Source organism: Rutilus rutilus (assembly GCF_951802725.1).
Source record: "Rutilus rutilus genome assembly, chromosome: 17".
NCBI classification, from domain to species: Eukaryota; Metazoa; Chordata; class Actinopteri; order Cypriniformes; family Leuciscidae; genus Rutilus; species Rutilus rutilus.
The window spans coordinates 16,670,486-16,690,697 of record NC_140230.1 but is presented as its reverse complement, the minus strand read 5'-3'; the positions used below and the strand labels follow the sequence as shown (position 1 = coordinate 16,690,697).

At 36.8% G+C, this 20,212-nt stretch overlaps 1 protein-coding gene across 1 annotated transcript; it reads left to right on the top strand.

Annotated features, from left to right (window-relative positions):
- The first annotated feature begins 531 nt into the window (after positions 1 to 531).
- On the top strand, positions 532 to 13,161 carry pitpnc1b (phosphatidylinositol transfer protein cytoplasmic 1b). The gene is made up of 9 exons (XM_084385609.1): positions 532 to 1,045; positions 3,489 to 3,637; positions 5,654 to 5,759; positions 6,048 to 6,119; positions 8,872 to 8,964; positions 11,019 to 11,174; positions 11,267 to 11,330; positions 11,527 to 11,613; positions 12,018 to 13,161. Exons 1-9 carry the CDS (start codon positions 998 to 1,000, stop codon positions 12,176 to 12,178), a joined length of 936 nt encoding a protein of 311 aa, XP_084241735.1. The 5' UTR covers positions 532 to 997; the 3' UTR covers positions 12,179 to 13,161.
- Positions 13,162 to 20,212: the final 7,051 nt, after the last annotated feature.

Sequence of the window (20,212 nt, the reverse complement as noted above, 5' to 3'; positions counted from 1 at the left end):
CATTTTTGTGAAAAACCATGATACATTTTTTACAGGATTCTTTAATGGATGGAAAAAAAGTTCAAAAGAACAACATTTATTTGAAAAATCTATCTTTTGCTACATTTTAAATGTCTTTACAGTCACTTGCTTGCTGAATAAAAGCATTAATTTCTTTTAAAAAAAATAAAAATCTTACTGACCCCAAACTTTTGAACAATAGTGTAAACCTCTCTCACAATCTGGCAGAAAAGATTCTATAGATTGGGCAGGTTAGTGCATTTTGTATTGTAAACAGAGTGTGGTTGTTTAATCTGGGGCAAAGTGAAGTTTATTGAGAGAGCAGGATAAAAGAGGGAAAGAGGGAGAAAGTAAAAGTAGGACTATAAGTATGAAAGATGAAAAAGATGGAGCGATGGTATTGTCTGGGAAACCAGTAGAGGAAAGTAAAGTCAGGTAGAGGAGGGAAGGGGGGGAATGGCCTGAGGCAGGAGAGAAAGAATAAAGATAAGCACAGAAGAAAAGAATGCACACAGAACGGAGACGAGGGGAGGGAAGAGGGAGGGGCAAAGAACATGGCAAGGTTACACATGAACTGCAGTCTGTTTTCTTCTTTAACACAGACACAGAAAGAGAGAAGTAGAGAGAGGAAGCTTCGGTTTTGCTCTTATCTCTGCACTATCACATTAAAGCGTAAATTAAAACCAGAACGGAAGAACTGAATGCTAAAGGAGTGAGTACATTCATGACACAGAGAGCCAGGAAAGAGGGACACTGAAAGAGAAAGACAGACAAAAGACAGAGAGACTATGAGAACAATAAAATAAACACGGCGGATACACATTGGCAGAGTTTACAGGACCAGCTCTGACATCAGTGAAGTGAGAGAGGAAGAGGGGTGCAACATTGCTTTACGGAAACCGCTTGACAGTTTCATACTCAGCCTAACAGACGCTTAAGAGAAACAGAAAGAGAAAGAGAGACAAAAGGATAAAACTAGTCTAATTTCAACCACACCATGTTGATAAAAGAATACCGGATATGCATGCCGCTCACTGTCGATGAGGTAAGTTTGTAACTTTTTACATGTGTTTGGGTTTGCTTCCATATGTTAAGTGTGTACTGCAGCTGTCCACATGATTGGTGCATCAAAGTAAACATTATCAAGATGTTTATTCCACTCTGTTTATGCAGATGAAACATTAATCTAGCTCTGTGTATGTCTGTGGGTTGCATTTCATAATCTCCCCATTTCAGCCGTTTTCTTTACCTAAACGGGTTTGACCAGTTATGTGTTTTCATTTTAAGTTATCCACCTCAAGGCTAGAAACAAAACACAAAGGCCTTCCCAACAAACAGCTTGGGTTTCAACAGAAGGGTCAGGGATTGTTTAGTCTATCTATGTTTCACCTTCAGATAGCCCAACTTGTGCTCTTCAGATCAGACAAGCCCAAACAAGCACACCTGACCTAAAAGTCTGCCTTAGAATTTGTCTATGGACTACATCAGCACTAGACCGCATAGTTTCCAGACAGGAGCACCGCCTCCTTTTTCTGGACAAGCTCTGTTGTGCGTACAGACAGCGTTTTTATGCTCCAAGCTTCACAAGGTCTCTGTCGTCATCATCAGTGACAATGATTGTCGGAATGAGTTTTCGCATTAACAGATTTCAAAAGAATCGGCCCTCAGACAAACAGCAGGAACATTGTCAGTACTGCCAACACGGTTTTTCAGAAGAATTTGTGGAACAAATTACCCTGAGACATTTTGTGCTCTTCAGTGAATATCAATCTTTAGGCAAAAAAAACAAAACCTATTTCTATGACAGATCAAGCACACTATGACAATGACATTAGCTATGTTTCCACCCACATTTGGTGGCTTCCCTGATTGCAACAACTTGCATTTTTATTACAGATATTTTGCTCCAATTTCCCAGGAAGTGACCATTTTGTTCACTTGAACACATGGGATGGAAATGTTGCTTTATTTGTAAACGTTTTATGCAACATTCCAATTTTGCGCAAAAGTTAAACTGGATGGAATGGAAACATCGCTAGTGACGGTTTAGTATAACTGTAAATGTATCGTTTTGTTTACATTTTTTTTACATTTCTTAGAATAAATTAGCCATAAACATATATCATAATCATAATAGCACATATCACAACATATATTATCCAAATGTATTATATTACAGTAATAAATCAATGTTTCGTTGCAAAATGGCACCTACAGAAATGTAATAATTCAAAGAAAATATTTTATTTATTGTTGACTTATTATATTTAACAAATCAAATTTAATTTCATAGATCATTATTGAACAAGCCATTCTCAAAAAAAGGAAACTCATAAATTTGATCTCTTTGTTAATACCATTTTTCAGAATAAATAAGCCATAAATTGTTACATGTTATCATAAATACCACAAAATGTATTCCAAAAAAAAAAAGAGTATATTAATAATCAATGTTTAATTGCAAAATGGCACCTAAAGAAATGTCATACTTTTAATTTAAATGTTTAATTTATAGATGTTTTATTATATTTAACAAATTCAATTTTGTTTCATGGATCATTATGGCAGAACACACAGTTTCCAAGAATGCCCTAATTTACGTAATATATTAATAATAAATTAAATAATAATAATAATGATAATAATAATAATAGATTCACAATTATTGTAAATTTTTTCTATTTCTGAAAACAATGTGATGCACTTTTTTTGCAGCATGGCAAAATTTAAATCTTGCTAGCTAATGCTATGTTTATTTGGCATTATTGAACTTGACGAAGCGTATATCAGAGAATAAGTTGGCATAATTAGTTAAAATCAGTGAGTTAAGAATTTACGCTGTCGCTAAATATATATTTATATATATATATATATATATATATATATATATATAATATAAAAAAAAATATATATATATATATATATATATATATTTACTCAATTCTAATATATATATATATATATATATATAAGTATATTTGATTGTGCTAAAATTTTACATTTGCACGTATACTTTAGGTACACTTTAAATACCTTGCATTTAAATTATACAGTGATCATACTATCCTTACTAACAGTGATATTAAAACACATTTCAGGCAATAAATGTGCATTGTGCAAAAAAGTAGTACTCCAAAAAAAAGTTGAATTATAATATTTATATCATTAAGTCTCAAGTGATATGTCAGCAAATATGTTAATAGATTTGTACTATATATGAAATAAATGTGTTTTAAATACATTTTGGTATAGGTTTGTTCACTAGGGGAATTCAACTTCCTGTCATTCCAATTTAAATTCCAATTCAACATCCGTGTGGAACGTAGCCAATTCAATTCACATTCCAAATCGTGAGCTGAAAGTGAGCCATTTCTAAAATCCTGGATTTTGCTCAACCTAGCTAAAAAACAAGGCCAAAAAAAAAAAGAGAGAAATGAAACATGAGGTCACAAACAGGGGTCAGCAATTTCTCTCTCTCTCTTCCTCAGTACAAGATCGGCCAGTTATACATGATCAGCAAGCACAGCAGAGAGCAGAGCGGAGGAGGTGAAGGGGTGGAGGTCGTCCGTAATGAACCTTGCACAGACCACAAACACGGAGCCGGTCAGATCACAGAGAAACGCATCTACCTCAACAGGTGAGAGCGTGCACACTGCACACACACACACACACACACACGGGCACGCATAAGCCATCCTGTTTTGTTCACGGTTTACATCACACATCTGCCAACGTGCCAGCGATCAGCTATTATTGATGACTGCAGCTAACACCTTTATGCATGCAGCAGAGCTCCGACCATCTCTCACTTTACCTCCAAAAAAACCTTTTCTCTCCCTTTCGAGCTTCAAGCAAAAATGCACAGCAACATAACGTCCTAAGGAAGATCACGTAGACATATCATCCCACGCGGTGAACATGCATACACACTTATTGTAATTGCCTGTTTTGTTATATTCTTTACACTCTCGCCCTACAAGGACAGAACACCCCCCCCACACACACACACACTCAGTCATTAGATGCTGTTGTGAATATGAATTACTGCACCTCTAGCAGTAAAGCAAATTTTTCAAGCCATTAATGTGTTAGCAAAGACCAAAAGGGCAGAGCATTAAGTTCCTAATGGTCAAATAAATCTTATCGTGGAGCATGTGAGTCTAATTCAAATGCTGATATTACCGCAGACGAGATCATTATATGCTGTTTACAAGTACATCATGCTGAACCGCTGCATTGTAATTATGAATAATTTAACTTGTATCGTCAAGATACGGGCGTCAAAGGATTGAAATGTAATGCCAGTTGTTTGGTGGGAATGTGCTGTTCGGCTGGACACACTGTGGAAATGTCTGTCACTTCAGAAATGGGGAAAGAGAGAGTGTGAGAACGCGAGGTCACATCCGTGGCGCTCGACACAACTGGCTGACCGTGAATGATCTACATCTTCTCTTCTCCACCCCTCTCTTCTCATCCTCTGTCCATTCATCCATCACTCAAGTCCTCAGGCTGTAAATCTCAAGCGCTGTCTGTGCTGCCTTATCTTACAGTGCTGAGTTCATTATCTCTCTCTCGCTCTCTCTCTCTCTCTGTGGTGGTTTTTATTTGGACTCTGACTGGTTTTTTTTTTTTTTTTTGTGAGGGACAGATGGCACCTGACACCTCTGGAAGTGAGACTTATAGCTATTGTGACTGCTGCCTGACCTCTCACCCCTGCACATTCACATCTACAGTGGCCCCAAAAAGTATCTGGACACTTAAGACAAACTTTAAATGATTTTCGTTTAACAAGACACAAAATATCAAAACAAAGGGCAACTGCTAACTGCAAACAAACAATGCAAGACTTTTTCCAATTAATTTTAGCCAACCATTGAACAATGTACACTGCCGTACAAAAGTCTGGGGCCGGTAAGAATAAAAATACAGTAAAAAAATTCTAAAATATTATACAATTTAAAATACCTCTTCTATTTTAATATAGTTTAAAATGTCATTTATTACTGTGATGGCCCATTTTTGAGTGGAAGGAAAAAAATGCTGTATTCGTGCATGTATATTTAAATGCAAATGAGCTGCTGCTCTTTTCCAGAAGAGGGCGGAGCTTTTACAACTTGTGCCTCCGATACTCTGACAAAAACTAAAACATCCATTTGGTTTTGATTATCATCTCTAACGCGGTGACGCTCACATGACATTGCAGTTCTGCATCAGAATTGTCAGCTTTATTATCAAAGATGAACAAATACAGTAACAAACGTATTGCTCAAGGTTAGTTCATGTTAGTTAATACAGTAACTATACTGTTAAAAAAATGAAACCTTGTAGTAAAGTGTTGCAACATTTCTTATTATTATCACAGTTGAAAACAGCTGTGCTGCTTTAAATGTTGTGCTGCCTAATAAATTATTGTTGTTTTTTCAGGATTGTTTGATGGTTAAGTTTAAAAGAACAGCATTTATTTGAAATGTAAATCTTTTAGGATACTACAAATGTCTTTGCTGTCAGTTTTGATCAATTTAAGGCATCCTTGCTGAATAAAAGCATTAAAATCTTACTGACTCCAAACTTCATGCTGGAGTTAAGCCGATGGTTGTATAATGTGTCTGTTGCGTCATAACATCTTCTCGTTTCCCTTTTTGTCTGTGTTCAGCAAACTGCCAACCTGGATGAGAAAGTTTGTTCCCATGGCTTTTTATATAACAGAAACTGCCTGGAACTTCTACCCTTACACCATAACAGGTCAGCCCAAGTATTTTGTTACAATAAATACACCAGTGTTTGAATAGTAATGTGCCGTCACATGGCACATACATCCATCTTGTGTTTTTAATGCACCAGTAACCAGCCGTAACCTAACACTCTATTTCTCTTTTGCATACTTTTCTCCTTCTACGTCCATTGGTGTTTTACCACAGAGTACTCAGTAAGTATTCTCACATGTCAGCTCAAAATCATGCAGTTTGCTCTTGGCTCACTGACCCACTGAGCAAACAAGATAATCACCTCGCTCTCCCTCTTTCTCGTTTCTTTACTCCTTCCAAAAGTGTTCCTTCCTACCGAGGTTCCACGTCAGGATCGAGACGCACTTTGAGAATGACAACGGTTGCAGTGAAAATGTGAGCGAGAGAAGGCAACATGCATGCATACACACACACACAGACACACACACACACAAGTGTGTGTTCTTACAGGAGATAATCCTCTTAAAGGAGGGCGATTCATCAGAGGCTCACGTAGCTGCCGCGTCCTTGTAAAGGCCATTGTGCTCATGTCCGTCTGTGAAGCACTCAGTAGTAACAGTCATGTAAGCAGATCCAAACAGTCCACCTCACTCCTGTGACACCGGACACCAGTGCCTTAAAAGCAGGGCCTCAGGTCAGACTATAGCAAAGCTATAGGGCTCTTGTATTTACACCAACAGAGCTGTTGGCGCACTTTCAGTTTTATCGGCACAGCTAGTACACTACCATTCATAAGTTTGGGGTTTGTTTGTTTTAAAGAAACTTATACTTTTATACAGAAAGGATGCATTAAATTGTTCAAAATTGACAGTAAAGACATAAAAAACAAAAAAAAAACATACATTACATATCACATTATTATATTTCAAATAAATGCTTTTATTTTGAACTTTCTATTTAAAGAATCCTGAAAAAAAATTAGCACGATTTCCACAAAAATATTAAGCTGCATACGTTCTCAGCACTGATATGATAATATTCTTGAGCGTCAATTCAGCATTATTTCTGAAGGATCATGTGACACTGAAGAGTAATGCCTGCAGAAAATTCAGCTTTGCCATGACAGCAATAAATTACATTTTTAAATATTTTTCAATAGAAAAAAGTTTCTTTAAATTGTAATAATATGTCACAATTATAAATGCAATCTTTGATGAGCATCTTGGTAATAAAACTTCTTTTTAACAACATTTTTGAAAAATGTTAACGACCCCAACCATTTAAACTGTAGTGTACTCCAGAAACTTTATTTGGCTTTCTCATCTGAAATACAGTTATTTTAATTACAAATATATATGTAATTTGATTGATTTATGTTTGTAGTCTTCAAAGTACATGGATACACAATATATCTGTACCATATCAGCTTTTTAGTATACTTTTGGATGACATTCATATTTTATTGTTCAAGCTGGCAACTGTTTAATAATAGTTAAATGTAATCTTTGGCTGATCTAAAAATTAATATCCATTTTTCATACTGTACAATATAATTTTGTGATGCCTAAATTTATTTAGCATATAATTTTTTTTTTTTTTTTTTTTTACTTACCGTATTTAGAAAAAAAAAAAGCAAAACAATAATAAAATCATTTCAATTTATTACAAAAATAAAGTTATTATCATCTTATCAATATTGGCCAGAATTTTTTAATTTGTGCGTTCATATTTATTTAAATATATACATTTGTTTAAATAACTTCTCACTTTCTGGCTTCTTAATGGGACGATATACTGCAAGGACAAAATTTGTTCTCAGGAGATACAATCTCATGAGTCGCTTTGAGGTTTTTAATGCATCAATAATCATAAAACTGCACTAATAACTGTTTACTGTAGACAGTTAAAGTTTTAGGTTTAAAAAAAAAGCCCTCAGGTAATTTGAGACGCCTACTTAATGAAGTGAACAAACTGTTAATTTAGCTGTGTTGTCATTCAGACTTTTTTCTAAGTAGTTATTGAGATGAGATGAGTTATTGTTACAGGTTTGCCGTGTTTGTTTGCATACAGCGAATGAGAGAGAGAGAGAAAGATAGAGAGATAGAGAGAGGGGCCGTTGTGCCCCGGAGTGCTCTCTGTTATTAAGAAACGAAAAATAAGAATTAAACAAGATCCAACCTGCCGCAAAGAAACTCAGAGATTTATGAGTATCTGCCTGTGAGAAAGAAAGAGCGAGGGAGATGGCGGGGGGGAGTTTTGTTACTGATACAATTTCCTCCAACTCATCCAACTTTCTCTCCACACGCAGCAGACACACTCCCTCATTCACAAACACATGACTAAAAGGGATAGTCATCATTTACTCGCCATTAAGTTGTTCCAAACCTTAACCTCCAAATGAACACCAACATATTGTTTTTTTCATACAGACACTGCATACAAGTTTCACAACTCCAGCACATTCAAACAAATCAAAATAATACTGGTGCAAGTGTCAACACATCAGACAAGAGGAACAGTAAACAGCTTTCCTCACGAGGAGACAGAGATAAAAAGTCAGAGAGAGGAAAGAACAGGAGAGGGAAAAGAGCAGGGGTTTGTTAAAACACCTGCATCGATTTTAACCCATAAACAACTTTTTTGAAACAGAGAGCCCACAAAAGAAAGATCAGAACACCACTTATTTCCTTAATTGCTTATTTTTCATTCATTCTATTCCAATGCTGCACAGTTAAGGCAGCACTCCTTTAAGTTAAGACTTGTTATCTGGTTTATTTCTCCACTGGCCTGCAGTGGTGTGCATAATTCAGTACTTCTGCCTATATAGGCTTGGTTTTGCACTCTTTGTTTCCATGTTTTTTGCATTAATTCAGTCTCTGCCTACGCCCTACAGTCTTTCTGTTATATAGTGTGTCAAGGTTCTGTAATGGGCTACAGAATGTTTAACTGGTTGCATTGCAATGTGTGGTATTTTACATCAGGATTGCTCTGAGCAATGCTGAGCACTGAAACAGCTTCCCTTTGTCTTCAAACAGATGCAGACGTTGGTGCATTTCTATTCTTCTATGTTTAGACAACTTTAAGTTACACTGTCATATTTTACTTGGGTATTGCTGGAATAAGAAAGCAGTGTTTTCTTTGATATATTGTTGGATTTGTCTGATGTTGGCTGATGTCTCCTGTGCAGGTGTTTGGTGATGACCCAACTCCAAAGGACACGGTCTGCTTTTTGGATATTTTGAGCGATCCGATCCCTGATAAGCATTACAAGAAGTCGGAGGTACATATACATTCATATATGTATAAATACATGGCAAAACTAAATCAGGGGTGGGTAAAATTCAGAATTTATGAGTGGGCTCATTTTCTATTCATGAGTTGGAATGTGAATTGAATTGGCCACATGCCATCGAACGCTAAATTGGGATTTGAATTGGGAACGTCAGGAAGACGACTGTATAGACCAGCAGTCTACATAAGAGGAAATTCAATAGTCTAACACAAGTTTCGTCAAAACATAAATAAATCATTCATTTTAACTAATTATGCCTATTTATCTCCTGATATGTAGGCTGAAAAATTCTCAGCTCATTAGACTAAACTGAGTCTAAACTGAGTGCCGTCAAGTTAACACAAACATCAAAACAGATTTGACATAAGGTTTTAATGGAAAGTCCCCCAAATATAATGATCCCCTTGAGAGAGACCCCTTCCTAAAATATAACGTAATGTATTTTTATGTATAAAGAGCAATTTATACTTTTTAAAGAAAAATATACAGAAAGGCAGAATCAAATAACTGATACGGTTTCAGATAACTTTTTAAATCCATTTAATATATTGAGAAAATCTGAAAATTCTGTTAAATGAAATGTTCTTCCACCATGACATGAAACAATTAATGTCTATACGTGGCATTTCAAATATTGTTGGGTGTATGATAACAGGGTAATTCATACCGAACAATGTTATTATTAAAAACAACACATATAGGCCTACAGCAGTTAGCTTGTTCTTCCTTACATTTTAATCTTATGTATCATCTGTATCATGTGCATCAAATTTAATTAGAATTAAATTCCGAACGGTGAACAACTCTGACACACAAATAAATAAACATCCAGTCTACTGTGTTCTCTACAGGTCTTTGCACCCTTATAGCAGTGCAAATGTCTTCAAAGCTAGTATTTAAATGACACAACAGAAACTAACACAGCTCTACATAAGTATGTGTGCACTGCACACAAGTGCAGAAACAAAAACCACAAGACAAACATTAGGCCTGCATAAAAAACACATTTGTCAGCGTGCTCTACTTAGAGACACAGTTTATCGGAATCTGCTGCTCTTTCAGTGGACAAACAATACATCAGAGGAAAGCATGTTTCCATGTTCTCTCAGATTCAGTCATGCACAACCTCAAATCCATAGCTGTCATATGCCAAGTTAGGAATAAGACAAATCCAAGGATTACCAAAAAAGAAAAACAGACAAAACTATGACTTCTACAGACAAGGGACCAAAATTTTTAAATACGGATGGGTGAAGCAATACTTCAAATATTATTATATTATATTATATTATTACAAGTAGTTGAGACTAATTATGTTCTGTAATTGTCAATTACAGTAATAAATGAACGAAAACAGAGCCTGATAATCTAGTTTATGCCATAATCATTGTTAATGATGGCTTTCAAATACGATGTTAGATGACTTCAATTTCCATTTTATCCTCGGAAATCACAAAAAGCTTTCCATTTAATGGAGGTTACAACTTATTATTTAAATGTACTTGTCATGCTTTAAAAAGTGTCCAAATGATGTTACTACTTGAGTGTTACACTTTTTGTAACATAACCCATGCACCAAAATTGTTAGGCAAAAAAAAAAAAGTGGAACACAGCTAAATATTACATTTTTGCTCAATGAAACCGCTTTTATGACAATAGAATTAACTGAACATCATTTCAACAGAATATGTAAAAATGCTAAAGATTTTTATTGTTAGACAACAGACAAGCCAAAATCGCTCATTTTACGCAGGGCTGAACCCAAAATGTTATGTTTAGCACTAACTACTTTTCATGCTATGTTAATTTTATGTTAGATAATCATTTATCAGACATATCTAATAGGTCACACAACAAAAAGCATGGAATTTGTGCCTCTAACGCTTTAAAAATGGGACACCACATGACCAACTGTGAAAAGTAATGTCACCCCTGCACAGTGATTCATGCACAGCATGCAACACACACACACACACACACACAAGACAAGCAATAATCTGCTCACTCAGCAGGTAATGTGTGTATCTACTTAAAACAAACAGGATCTGAGACACTGGGTGTCAGAGAAAACAGGCCGGGGACCCCTAGTGGATGACTGGAGGAACTCCACTACACCCATCATGTGCTCCTACAAAAGAGTCACCTGTAGCTTTGAGGTCTACGGCTTCCAGGGAAGAACAGAGGACTTCGTTCACAGGGTACTGAGCGTTACGTCCCATGCATTACATCATGCTTTTAGTCATGTAATCTCATCATGTGTCATGTTACTGCATGTTATGATTCATCATAGAACATTCGTGACATTCTGTTGGTGGGACACAGACAGGCGGTGGCATGGATTGACGAGTGGCATGGTAAACGAGACGTATTGTTATGCTTCATTACCATAATTTATCACATGCTCTGTTCATTACCATAATTTATCACATGCTCTGATAAGTACACACAAGAATCCTGATCCCTCACTTGGCGCTCAAATGCTGCATGTAATCTGTCTTAATTCTTCGCAAATACCGGCAAACGTATAACAAATATTTGCGTACTATGCAGGCATGACGATCGAGCAGGTGAGAGAGTACGAGAGAAAACAGCAGGAGGAAACCAACTGCCAACTCAAGAGTGACATTACCTCCACAGGTAGAGAAAAAGCAAGAAAAATGTTGAAATTATATTGTCAGCATAAGAATTTAAGTAAAAATTTGGAATTGAAAATTAATATAAATCAATATCACAAATTTGCTTAATGATTAGTGACCTAGAAATAGTGCCGAACCATACATTTTGAAAAAAAAAATTTGATTATAACATTTCTAGATTTAGAGTTTGAATAGATTTTCATTGTAAACTCTGTCATCTCTCACTGCCCTCTATTGGTGAATGTTTTACACTGCATCACAGCTGTTACAGTTTAGTCAGCACGGTGATGCAACTTCACAATTAATATGGAAGTCATCATGACTCATCTAACAAAACTGTTGCAACATGATCCGATAAATCAGAAGCATTTGTGGCAAACACTGATTCTCTTGTCTGCTTTTCAGACTCTGTTCCTCCAAAGCGACCCAGCTACACTCGCTCCATCTCTGTTACGGATGAATCGTCACTGAAAAAGATGGGGGTAAAGACCGAAGACATGACAGACTCTTCATCCTGCCCTTCCTCCATCAAAAGTCCCTTGAGATTAAACTCTACCCCGGAATAAAACCCAAAAGAACCACACCAGTACCACTTCTTGAAACATTTGCCAAAATTCTCTCGACTTGGACTTTCTCATCTAACCAAACCTGATAGAAAAACATTCCACATTGTCACTCTCTGCTTTCCATTCCCACTGGACTTGCTCGTATGCTTGTGTTCATGCAGAGGTCGACATTAACAAAACATCTTTCTAAAGAATTTGAGATACTATGTAAAAGATTCTGGCCCTCCATGGAGTGAAACCATAGTGCCTTAATGAACTTTTCTCACAGACAAGCCCACATCACTAAAATGGATTCAACAAACAATCTATTCCAGTGCCAAATGGACAACAGACCCACCTGAGCACAGAATGGATATGAAAAGCCTCTATTGACGTAATGATGAAATCAGAAGACCGGTTCAGTGAAACCCAATCATATGGATTCTGGTGATTGTGAGCAACTAGCCGAAATTTCTAGTGGGTTACGGGTTATTGAGACTAACCTTTGACCCTGTATCAATACATTGAAGGAACCTAATTGATTGTTTAGTCGTGCAGCACATAGTAAGAACGTTATCAATAGTACTTTTGGTGAGAAGATTAAAGACTACAATGGACTGAACATTATCCGTTATTTGACTCTTATCCCACCGTTCATTCGATACATGCCACTGGTGATATTCTGTGTTTGTCTCTGGTTATTCAGAATTAAAGGGGACCTATTATGGTAAAAATCCATCCACTCCTTTTTTTTAATCCCCATAAATCATAAGCAGGGTCTCAGAATAAGCCGTTCGCAGTTTCTATGCAATGTGACATCACATTGCTTAGGCCCCGCCCACAACTGCTGACGGACTCTTCCCTATTAGCATAGACCCGCCCTGAGTGAGCTGTACACAGTCCACCATGTTTATCTCCTCGCCAGAGCATTTAACAGCAGCATTCAAGTAAGAAATGTATTCTTATTAATACGAAAGATATTCAATTAAATGCAGTGAGTGATTTCCGTTTTTATTTTGTTGTTTGATATATTAACAGCATTTATAGCAGTAGGTACTGTATATTATGCTGTTTTCACTTTAACACACAGATCTAATATACACATGTGATTTCTTTACTTGCGGTTTATGTTCACAGACATAACTGACTGTGTTTATGTGACATAACCTTGTGTGTATTTGAGAGTTTAAGCGCAGTAGAGAATTTAGTTTAATACTCACGCGGTGCGCCATTTGACAGCCAGCTTTCTGTGTGCGTGCTTCAGATGTGTGCACTTAGAAAACCATATTATTAGAAGTTTAGACTGATATGGCTTTAAAAGACATACATATAATAAACCTTCATGATGATGAAGAATTGCGATGTCACGTGAGCGTGACCGTGATTAAGATGATAATCAAAACCAAATAGATGTTTTAGTTTTTGGCAGAACAGGCCTATTCGATGCTCTCGCCCTCTCACTGAAAGCAGGGTGGGGAGCAGCAGCTCATTTGCATTTAAAGATACATGCACGAAAACAGCATGTTTTTCCTTCCACTCAAAAATGGGCATTTACAACAGGTATGAATGATCTGTGGGGTATTTTGAGCTGAAACTTCACAGACATATTCTGGGGACACCTTACACTTATATTACATCTTGTAAGAAGGGGCATAATAGCCATTGGTTGAACAAACAAGTAGCCCCACCCTAAACTCACATCATTGGTAAAGCCAATGTTGCTATGTCAAGCAGCTCAAATTAAAGGATGAATGTTTTGAAACATGAATGAAAAGGATTTATCAGTATCTGCATTTGATCTGTTTTTACATTCAAATCATCTCTGCCATCATCTAATACTCACTTAAAGTTCTTTAAAAACTTTAAAAACAAATAATTTAATAACACTGTGAAATATAATTCTGCAACTTTGGCAAATCTCAAAATGATAAGTCTCTTATCCTCACTAAGGCAGCATTTATTTGATCTAAAATATAGTAAAAACAGTAATATTTTGAAATATTACTACAATTTTAAACATTCGTTTTTGATTTTATTATTTAAAAATATAAAGCAATGGCAAAGCAGTCATTACTCCAGTCTTCAGAAATCATTATAATATGATGATTTGGTTTCAGGAAACATTTCTTATTATTATTAATGTTAAAAACAGTTTTACATTTTTTCTCTGGAAACTGTGAAGCATTTTTTAGGGATTTTCGATGCATAGAAAGTAAAAAAAAAAAAACAGCATTTATTTAAAATAGAAATCTTTTGTAACATTATACTTGCTAGTAATTCCTCACTTCTTGATGAGGGGTCAAAGACCCCAAAAAACATCAACAAAAAGTGACTTTGTAAACTAAAGTCTGAGCGCAGGAATGTTGTAAGCTTTAAGCGTTCTAGAAACTGCATTTTTGCTGCCATCGGTACATTCACTTTTTCTCATCACATATAATTGCAAAGATCCTTGCTGCTGCTTCCTCCTGTGGCAATTGCTGTATTCATTCACTACTAGCGTTTTATTTCCTTCTTTTTATCTCTCTGACGAAGGGATGTGGAAGGCAAAGATTGAATCCATGGTTCCTGAAGTCCCCTAGTAGTGCTCAAAGAACTCCAGGCTGTTCTGTTACAGCTCTGGCTCTCTCTCTTTCTTTCAATTTCTCAGTATCTGCATTCTCTCTCATCCTTTCCTTGCTGCCCCTCCTTCACATCCCAATTTATATCGCTCTCAAGAGAGCATTTCTGATGTATAAATTTCATTAGAAGAAAGCTTCTAAGGCAGTACCACTAGTGCAGGCAGATTAAAAGATCAGTTCAGAATAGAATAAACAGACCAATGGAATAAAATGCTTTAAATTGTAGGACCTACACAATGTGTCATTTAAGCGCTACTAATATTGTGCACGAGTCCATTTGTATGGACCTCTTTTTTTATTATATTTGGGGGGTTTCCATCATTTTAAAGCCAGACAGCCTCCAATCCTCATCCACTTTCTTTCCTTATATCAAATAAATAGGCTACTATTTTCAATGTTCATCAGAAATTCACCTTTTGTGTTTCACCTATCTAGAATGAACGTCATTATATCTGACAGCCCATATTATCTCGAAGTGATATTGAAATATTGACCGCATTGAAATACAGACTATCCATCTGCACTGTGTTTCACAACCATTAAATGTCAACAGATAATTCATATTTAACATTTAACGACTTACCTGACAAAGATAACATCACTCATTTTCTCAATAGAATTCACTGTAACTGCAAACTGGATCTCACAGAGCAGAGCTGCTTAAAAGACAGACTGACCCAAGCCTTGTGAACTAACCCAGATACCGATGCATTTATTGTCGGTCTCTAATCATTATTATCACAAAAACGTATAGGTGGGTTAAAAAGACCTCGAGGGTAATTTATGAGCAGTAATTATATTGCTGGAGCCACCCCCAGCTGACACGCACGGGCACAAGCATCCTCTCATGCAAGCAAATGTAGAGAGTTACACATGCATGCACATACTCCCCCAAGAGGGTGGGAATGTTTGGGAGGCATTCATTGAAATTCAGTCCCTTAACATAGTAATCAGCACAACCATAAAGGACCCAAATTTAATTGGCCCACCCAGCCCATTAATTACATAGCCAGAACTGCACTACAACACAGCATATGTTGCCTAATAAAGCCCAATGGATCTTAATAGAGATGTATTATTGATTCACAAAGGTGGAATTACACTTTTCCATATAAGCAGAGAACCTAAAAACACACATTGCGATAATTATATACTCGCACACACACATACACATACACCCTTGAATGTTGTCATGGACACAAACCAGGGAAGAAAATAAAATAGTTAGTATGGTCATTATATGGACATTATGTGAATGCGCACACACACAAAAACACACAGGGCATGACATGCAAGGGTCATCTTATGTCATTACATAATGATACTTCACCAACAAGCAGCCAAAAAAGCCTCTCCACCCTAAACATGTCCATAATAGTAATGAGGTCTTATTCAGGAAACCAGGAAATCCTCACAATTCTCATCCGATTCCTCAGCACTTAGCTTCTATTAAAACATCAGAGAGCCACAAGCAAACGTTGCAATTCTGCCTATTACTTACTTTTTTCCTATCTCATCTCTTATCTTTCCTTTCTCTTACCTCGTTCCTTTTCACATTTATTTTAATTTCCTTTTTATTTGTCAGTCAGACAGACAGACATACATACAGGGCTTGACATTAACTTTTTTGCTCACTAGCCAATGTGGCTAGTGGTTTTCCAAAGTTACTAGCCACACAGCATTTTTACTAGCCACATTTTTGTTGTTGTGAAATTACCTGATAAAAGTTGACTATGGCGTGCTAAAATTTACTTGAACTAGATTTACAACCCTTTTAAATGTAAAACCACTGTACACACCCAAATCAAGACTACATAAATATATAACAATACAGGTCATTATCATTAGCTCTGATAAGGTTGTGTGTAAAGTTCCTTTTTTAAAATAAAACCATGTAGGCTATTATGTATTATATGTCGCCACTCCACCGGCATACTACATAACTCCAGCAGGGCAGCTAGCTGTCTCTTCGATTCTTTGTTGTCGGTCACTAGCGACAATACTCATTAGGGCTGTCAAAATTGCTCAAAAATGACCTTCGAATATTCCCTCTAAAAAAAAACACATAGCTTATCTTCGAACTATTCGAACATCTGGTTGCGCATTTTGTCAATGACGCGCATTACGTCAATAACAGGACAAATTAATACAAAGAGACATAACTACTTGTATAGGTAGTTTATTTAAGTTTAAACATATTTGACAACGTATTACTACACGAAAACAAGTAAATCAACTAATGGCCAAGACCGCAGACCTCACTCACTCTGGCTCGCTCACTTTCTCTCTCTCGCCCTCACCCTCAGCACCAAACGCGAATAGAGCGTCTGGCGCGAGTGTAAAGACGCGTTTACGCGCGTCTGGAGGTCTTGCGGCGCGAATGAGGCGTCTGTGCATAACAGTTTAAATGTACAACAACAATAAGCAAATGTTGAGTGCTGATCAAGAGTTTTGTGCAAGCAATTTAAGGTCGCGACTCTTATATAGCAGGCTTCATTCAGTGATTGAAACAAATATTAACATTAATTGAAGTTTTACAGTAGCCTATATAGAACCGACATTGAACGCTCCGAGCGAGCTGTGCTGTGGTAAACATGGAACTTTTCCTTGACGTGAAACGGTAAATAATCAAACCAGTGGAAGCCTGCAGTGCATGAAACTGCTGTATCTAACCTACCTTATTCATGCGATATCTATTCAGTCAGTACAGTAGCCTACACTTTAGTAATGTTTCTGTTTAAACGTTAACGCTTCTTCCTGTTACTGTCCCTGATCCCTCAGGCAGCGCGCCCACTCGCAAAGCAGACAGCCGCGCCTCTGCTACCGCGGGCGTTTTTTTTTCACATTCGAATATTCATTTTCACCTTCGAAATTCTCTTTTTTAAAACTATTCGAATATATATTCGAATTTAGAATATTCGTTGACAGCCCTATGGGAGTTTTAGTGTCGTGGTGTCACACTTATTTCAGATGCCTTTTGAAAAGACTATTATTACTCAACCCGCCAAAGTGGCTAGTTGGAGTGATTGTGTTACCCGCCACGAGCAAAATCCACCCGCATTTGGCGGGTTGGCGGGTGTTAATGTCAAGCCCTGCATACATACATAGATAGATGCACACACACAGGCTGCACAATATAAGTCATTTGCTCTAAAAAAATAAATAATAATATTTAACAAAGGGTCATTGCACACTTGAGGACTATAAATAGTCTAAACAAACAAATGATGCAATCGATACATCGTCAAAGCTTTAAACCCCACAGTACTTCTCATTTAATCTTGTGAAGAAAGAGCTGCAGTTCAATTATACTACACCAGTTTGCATGATGGACCTGCCTCAGGAATGCTGTCGAAGCTTTTTCCTAAACTCCATAACCAGGATGTATCTGGGTGATTTGTTGAAGCACTTGAGAGGTTTGACATCACTATATAATCAATATCAATTATTCATGAATTAATAATTAAAAGGGCTGGAAGCATTAGCCGTTTTGTAACGGTTGCTGCAAATCGTTGTGAGTGTGAACCATGTGGGTGTGAAGTGAACTGACACGCTCTAGCTTCCTGATGTCCATATATGGGGTGACCGTGGCGTGAACGTACAAAATGATTGACAGGCAGCGCGACCATTGGTATCATTCGAATTATATATTTTTTATTTTATTTATTTTGTAAAAAAAATTATTATTATTTTTTTGCAGTTTGCTGATATAGATGACCAAACTTGCATAATTATAAACAATAAAATATATTGATAAATAAATAAATGCAATAATAGGGAAATGAATAAAGCAAAAAAAAAAAAAAAAGCGACCTCACTTCTATGTGAACGCTCAATCAATGATGCACTGGACCGCCTCCCTCATTTACATGTTGTACACGGAAAAGTAAAAAGAAATAAATGTATAAATAAATCAATAAATCTGTTTAAAAAAAAAAATACATGTGGGAATAAATAAATATAAACGAAAGCAGAATTTATTTGATTGTTTTTGTTTTTTTATTCCTGCAGGTTTGGTCCTCCATATAGGCTATCTTACATGACACTTAACCTAGTAGTGCGATCTTTCAGGTGATATTTAAAGTGCATTTCTGTTTCTAAAAAATTACTTACAGCAGATTATATATGCCTATCGAAATAATTACATTATTATTCAACAATTAGTCTATAGTTCATTAACCCAGTTACATCATTAATTACAACAACAACAGTAAAAAAAAAAAATCCCATTTTCCAAATATTCTAAATATGGAGCACGTACTTTACTGAATATTGAGCAAACCCGGTTGCAAATTGTAATGCATAGCTGTTCATTCATATAATCTTGAAACACCTCCCATAGGATACAAAGGGCCCTGAAGCGCTTTTCCGATGTACAGATTCTCGATAATTCAAGGCCCTCGTGGCAAAAAATAAAAATAAAATAAAAAAATCAGAAAGCCTGACCTTCAGTATATGGGGGAGATGGTCACTGTGCGCTCATGAATATTTATTAGCCAAGAGGGGTGAGACCTCCCTGTGGGCTTAATGCTGCAGCTCATATCAAAAGTTTCATTACTATAAAAGTAAAAAATACTAGCAACAAAACCCAGAGACATCGAAAGTATAAAGAACATGGAAAAAGGGAGAACAGAGAAAAAGAAAGAGAAAAGACAAAGAGAGGGATGAAGTGGCAGAGTTGTATCAGTGATGTAGTGTGATAGGGCTCTTGACCCTAATCTCAGATTCTCTTGTTTAATTGAGGTTGTAATTACTCTCTCTCACTCACTCTCACTCTCACTCTCTCTCTCTCTCTTTCTCTCTCTCTCTCTCTCTCTCTCTCACTCCTGCCATGCTGTTCAGATTGTTATCTACATACTGAAAGAGCTTATAATCACTAACTCAAGAGGCACATCTCCTGAGACTTAGAGAGCCCTCTCGCTTTCTCTCCTCCCCTCTCTACTCTAAAGAATCTTTTATACCTCTTCTCTCGACTCTATCCCTCCTTTCCTCTCCGTCTGACCTACAAATTCATACCCCGTCTCCGCTGCACTTTGTTACATTCAAACACCATCCATTACATCATTTCAGAGCTTAAAAAAGCATAATCATATTAAACATGACTTCGCTTAACTGAGCGTTAAGTCCTTGACTGTGGATCCGAACATTTCAATTGAAACGGAATACAACAACTCCATCAGAATACACAGCCTCGTGCTGAATGGAACTGGTCGGCTGGCAGAAGGAAAGATTCAAAGCTGAATTGACCTTGTATGCTTGGCCGAGTTGACATATGTAAGGTAATGATGCTGGTCATTATGTAATCATTTTCTCTGGGTTCATTTGGCCCCCACGGTTCCACCTGTTCAAACAGGCATCCAGCAGGGACAACAGATCCTCCACAATGTGTCTCTACTCAGCTAACGCTCAAACACTGACACACCGCTCGCACGCGTGC

Bases quoted from the DNA above. Each gene is read 5' to 3' on its own strand.
- pitpnc1b (XM_084385609.1), top strand. From the start codon at position 998: ATGTTGATAAAAGAATACCGGATATGCATGCCGCTCACTGTCGATGAG. The intron at 5,760-6,047 runs GTTACAATAAAT...TCCTTCCAAAAG, and splicing joins CAGGTCAGCCCAAGTATTTT to TGTTCCTTCCTACCGAGGTT. The intron at 8,965-11,018 runs GTACATATACAT...TAAAACAAACAG, and splicing joins AGCATTACAAGAAGTCGGAG to GATCTGAGACACTGGGTGTC.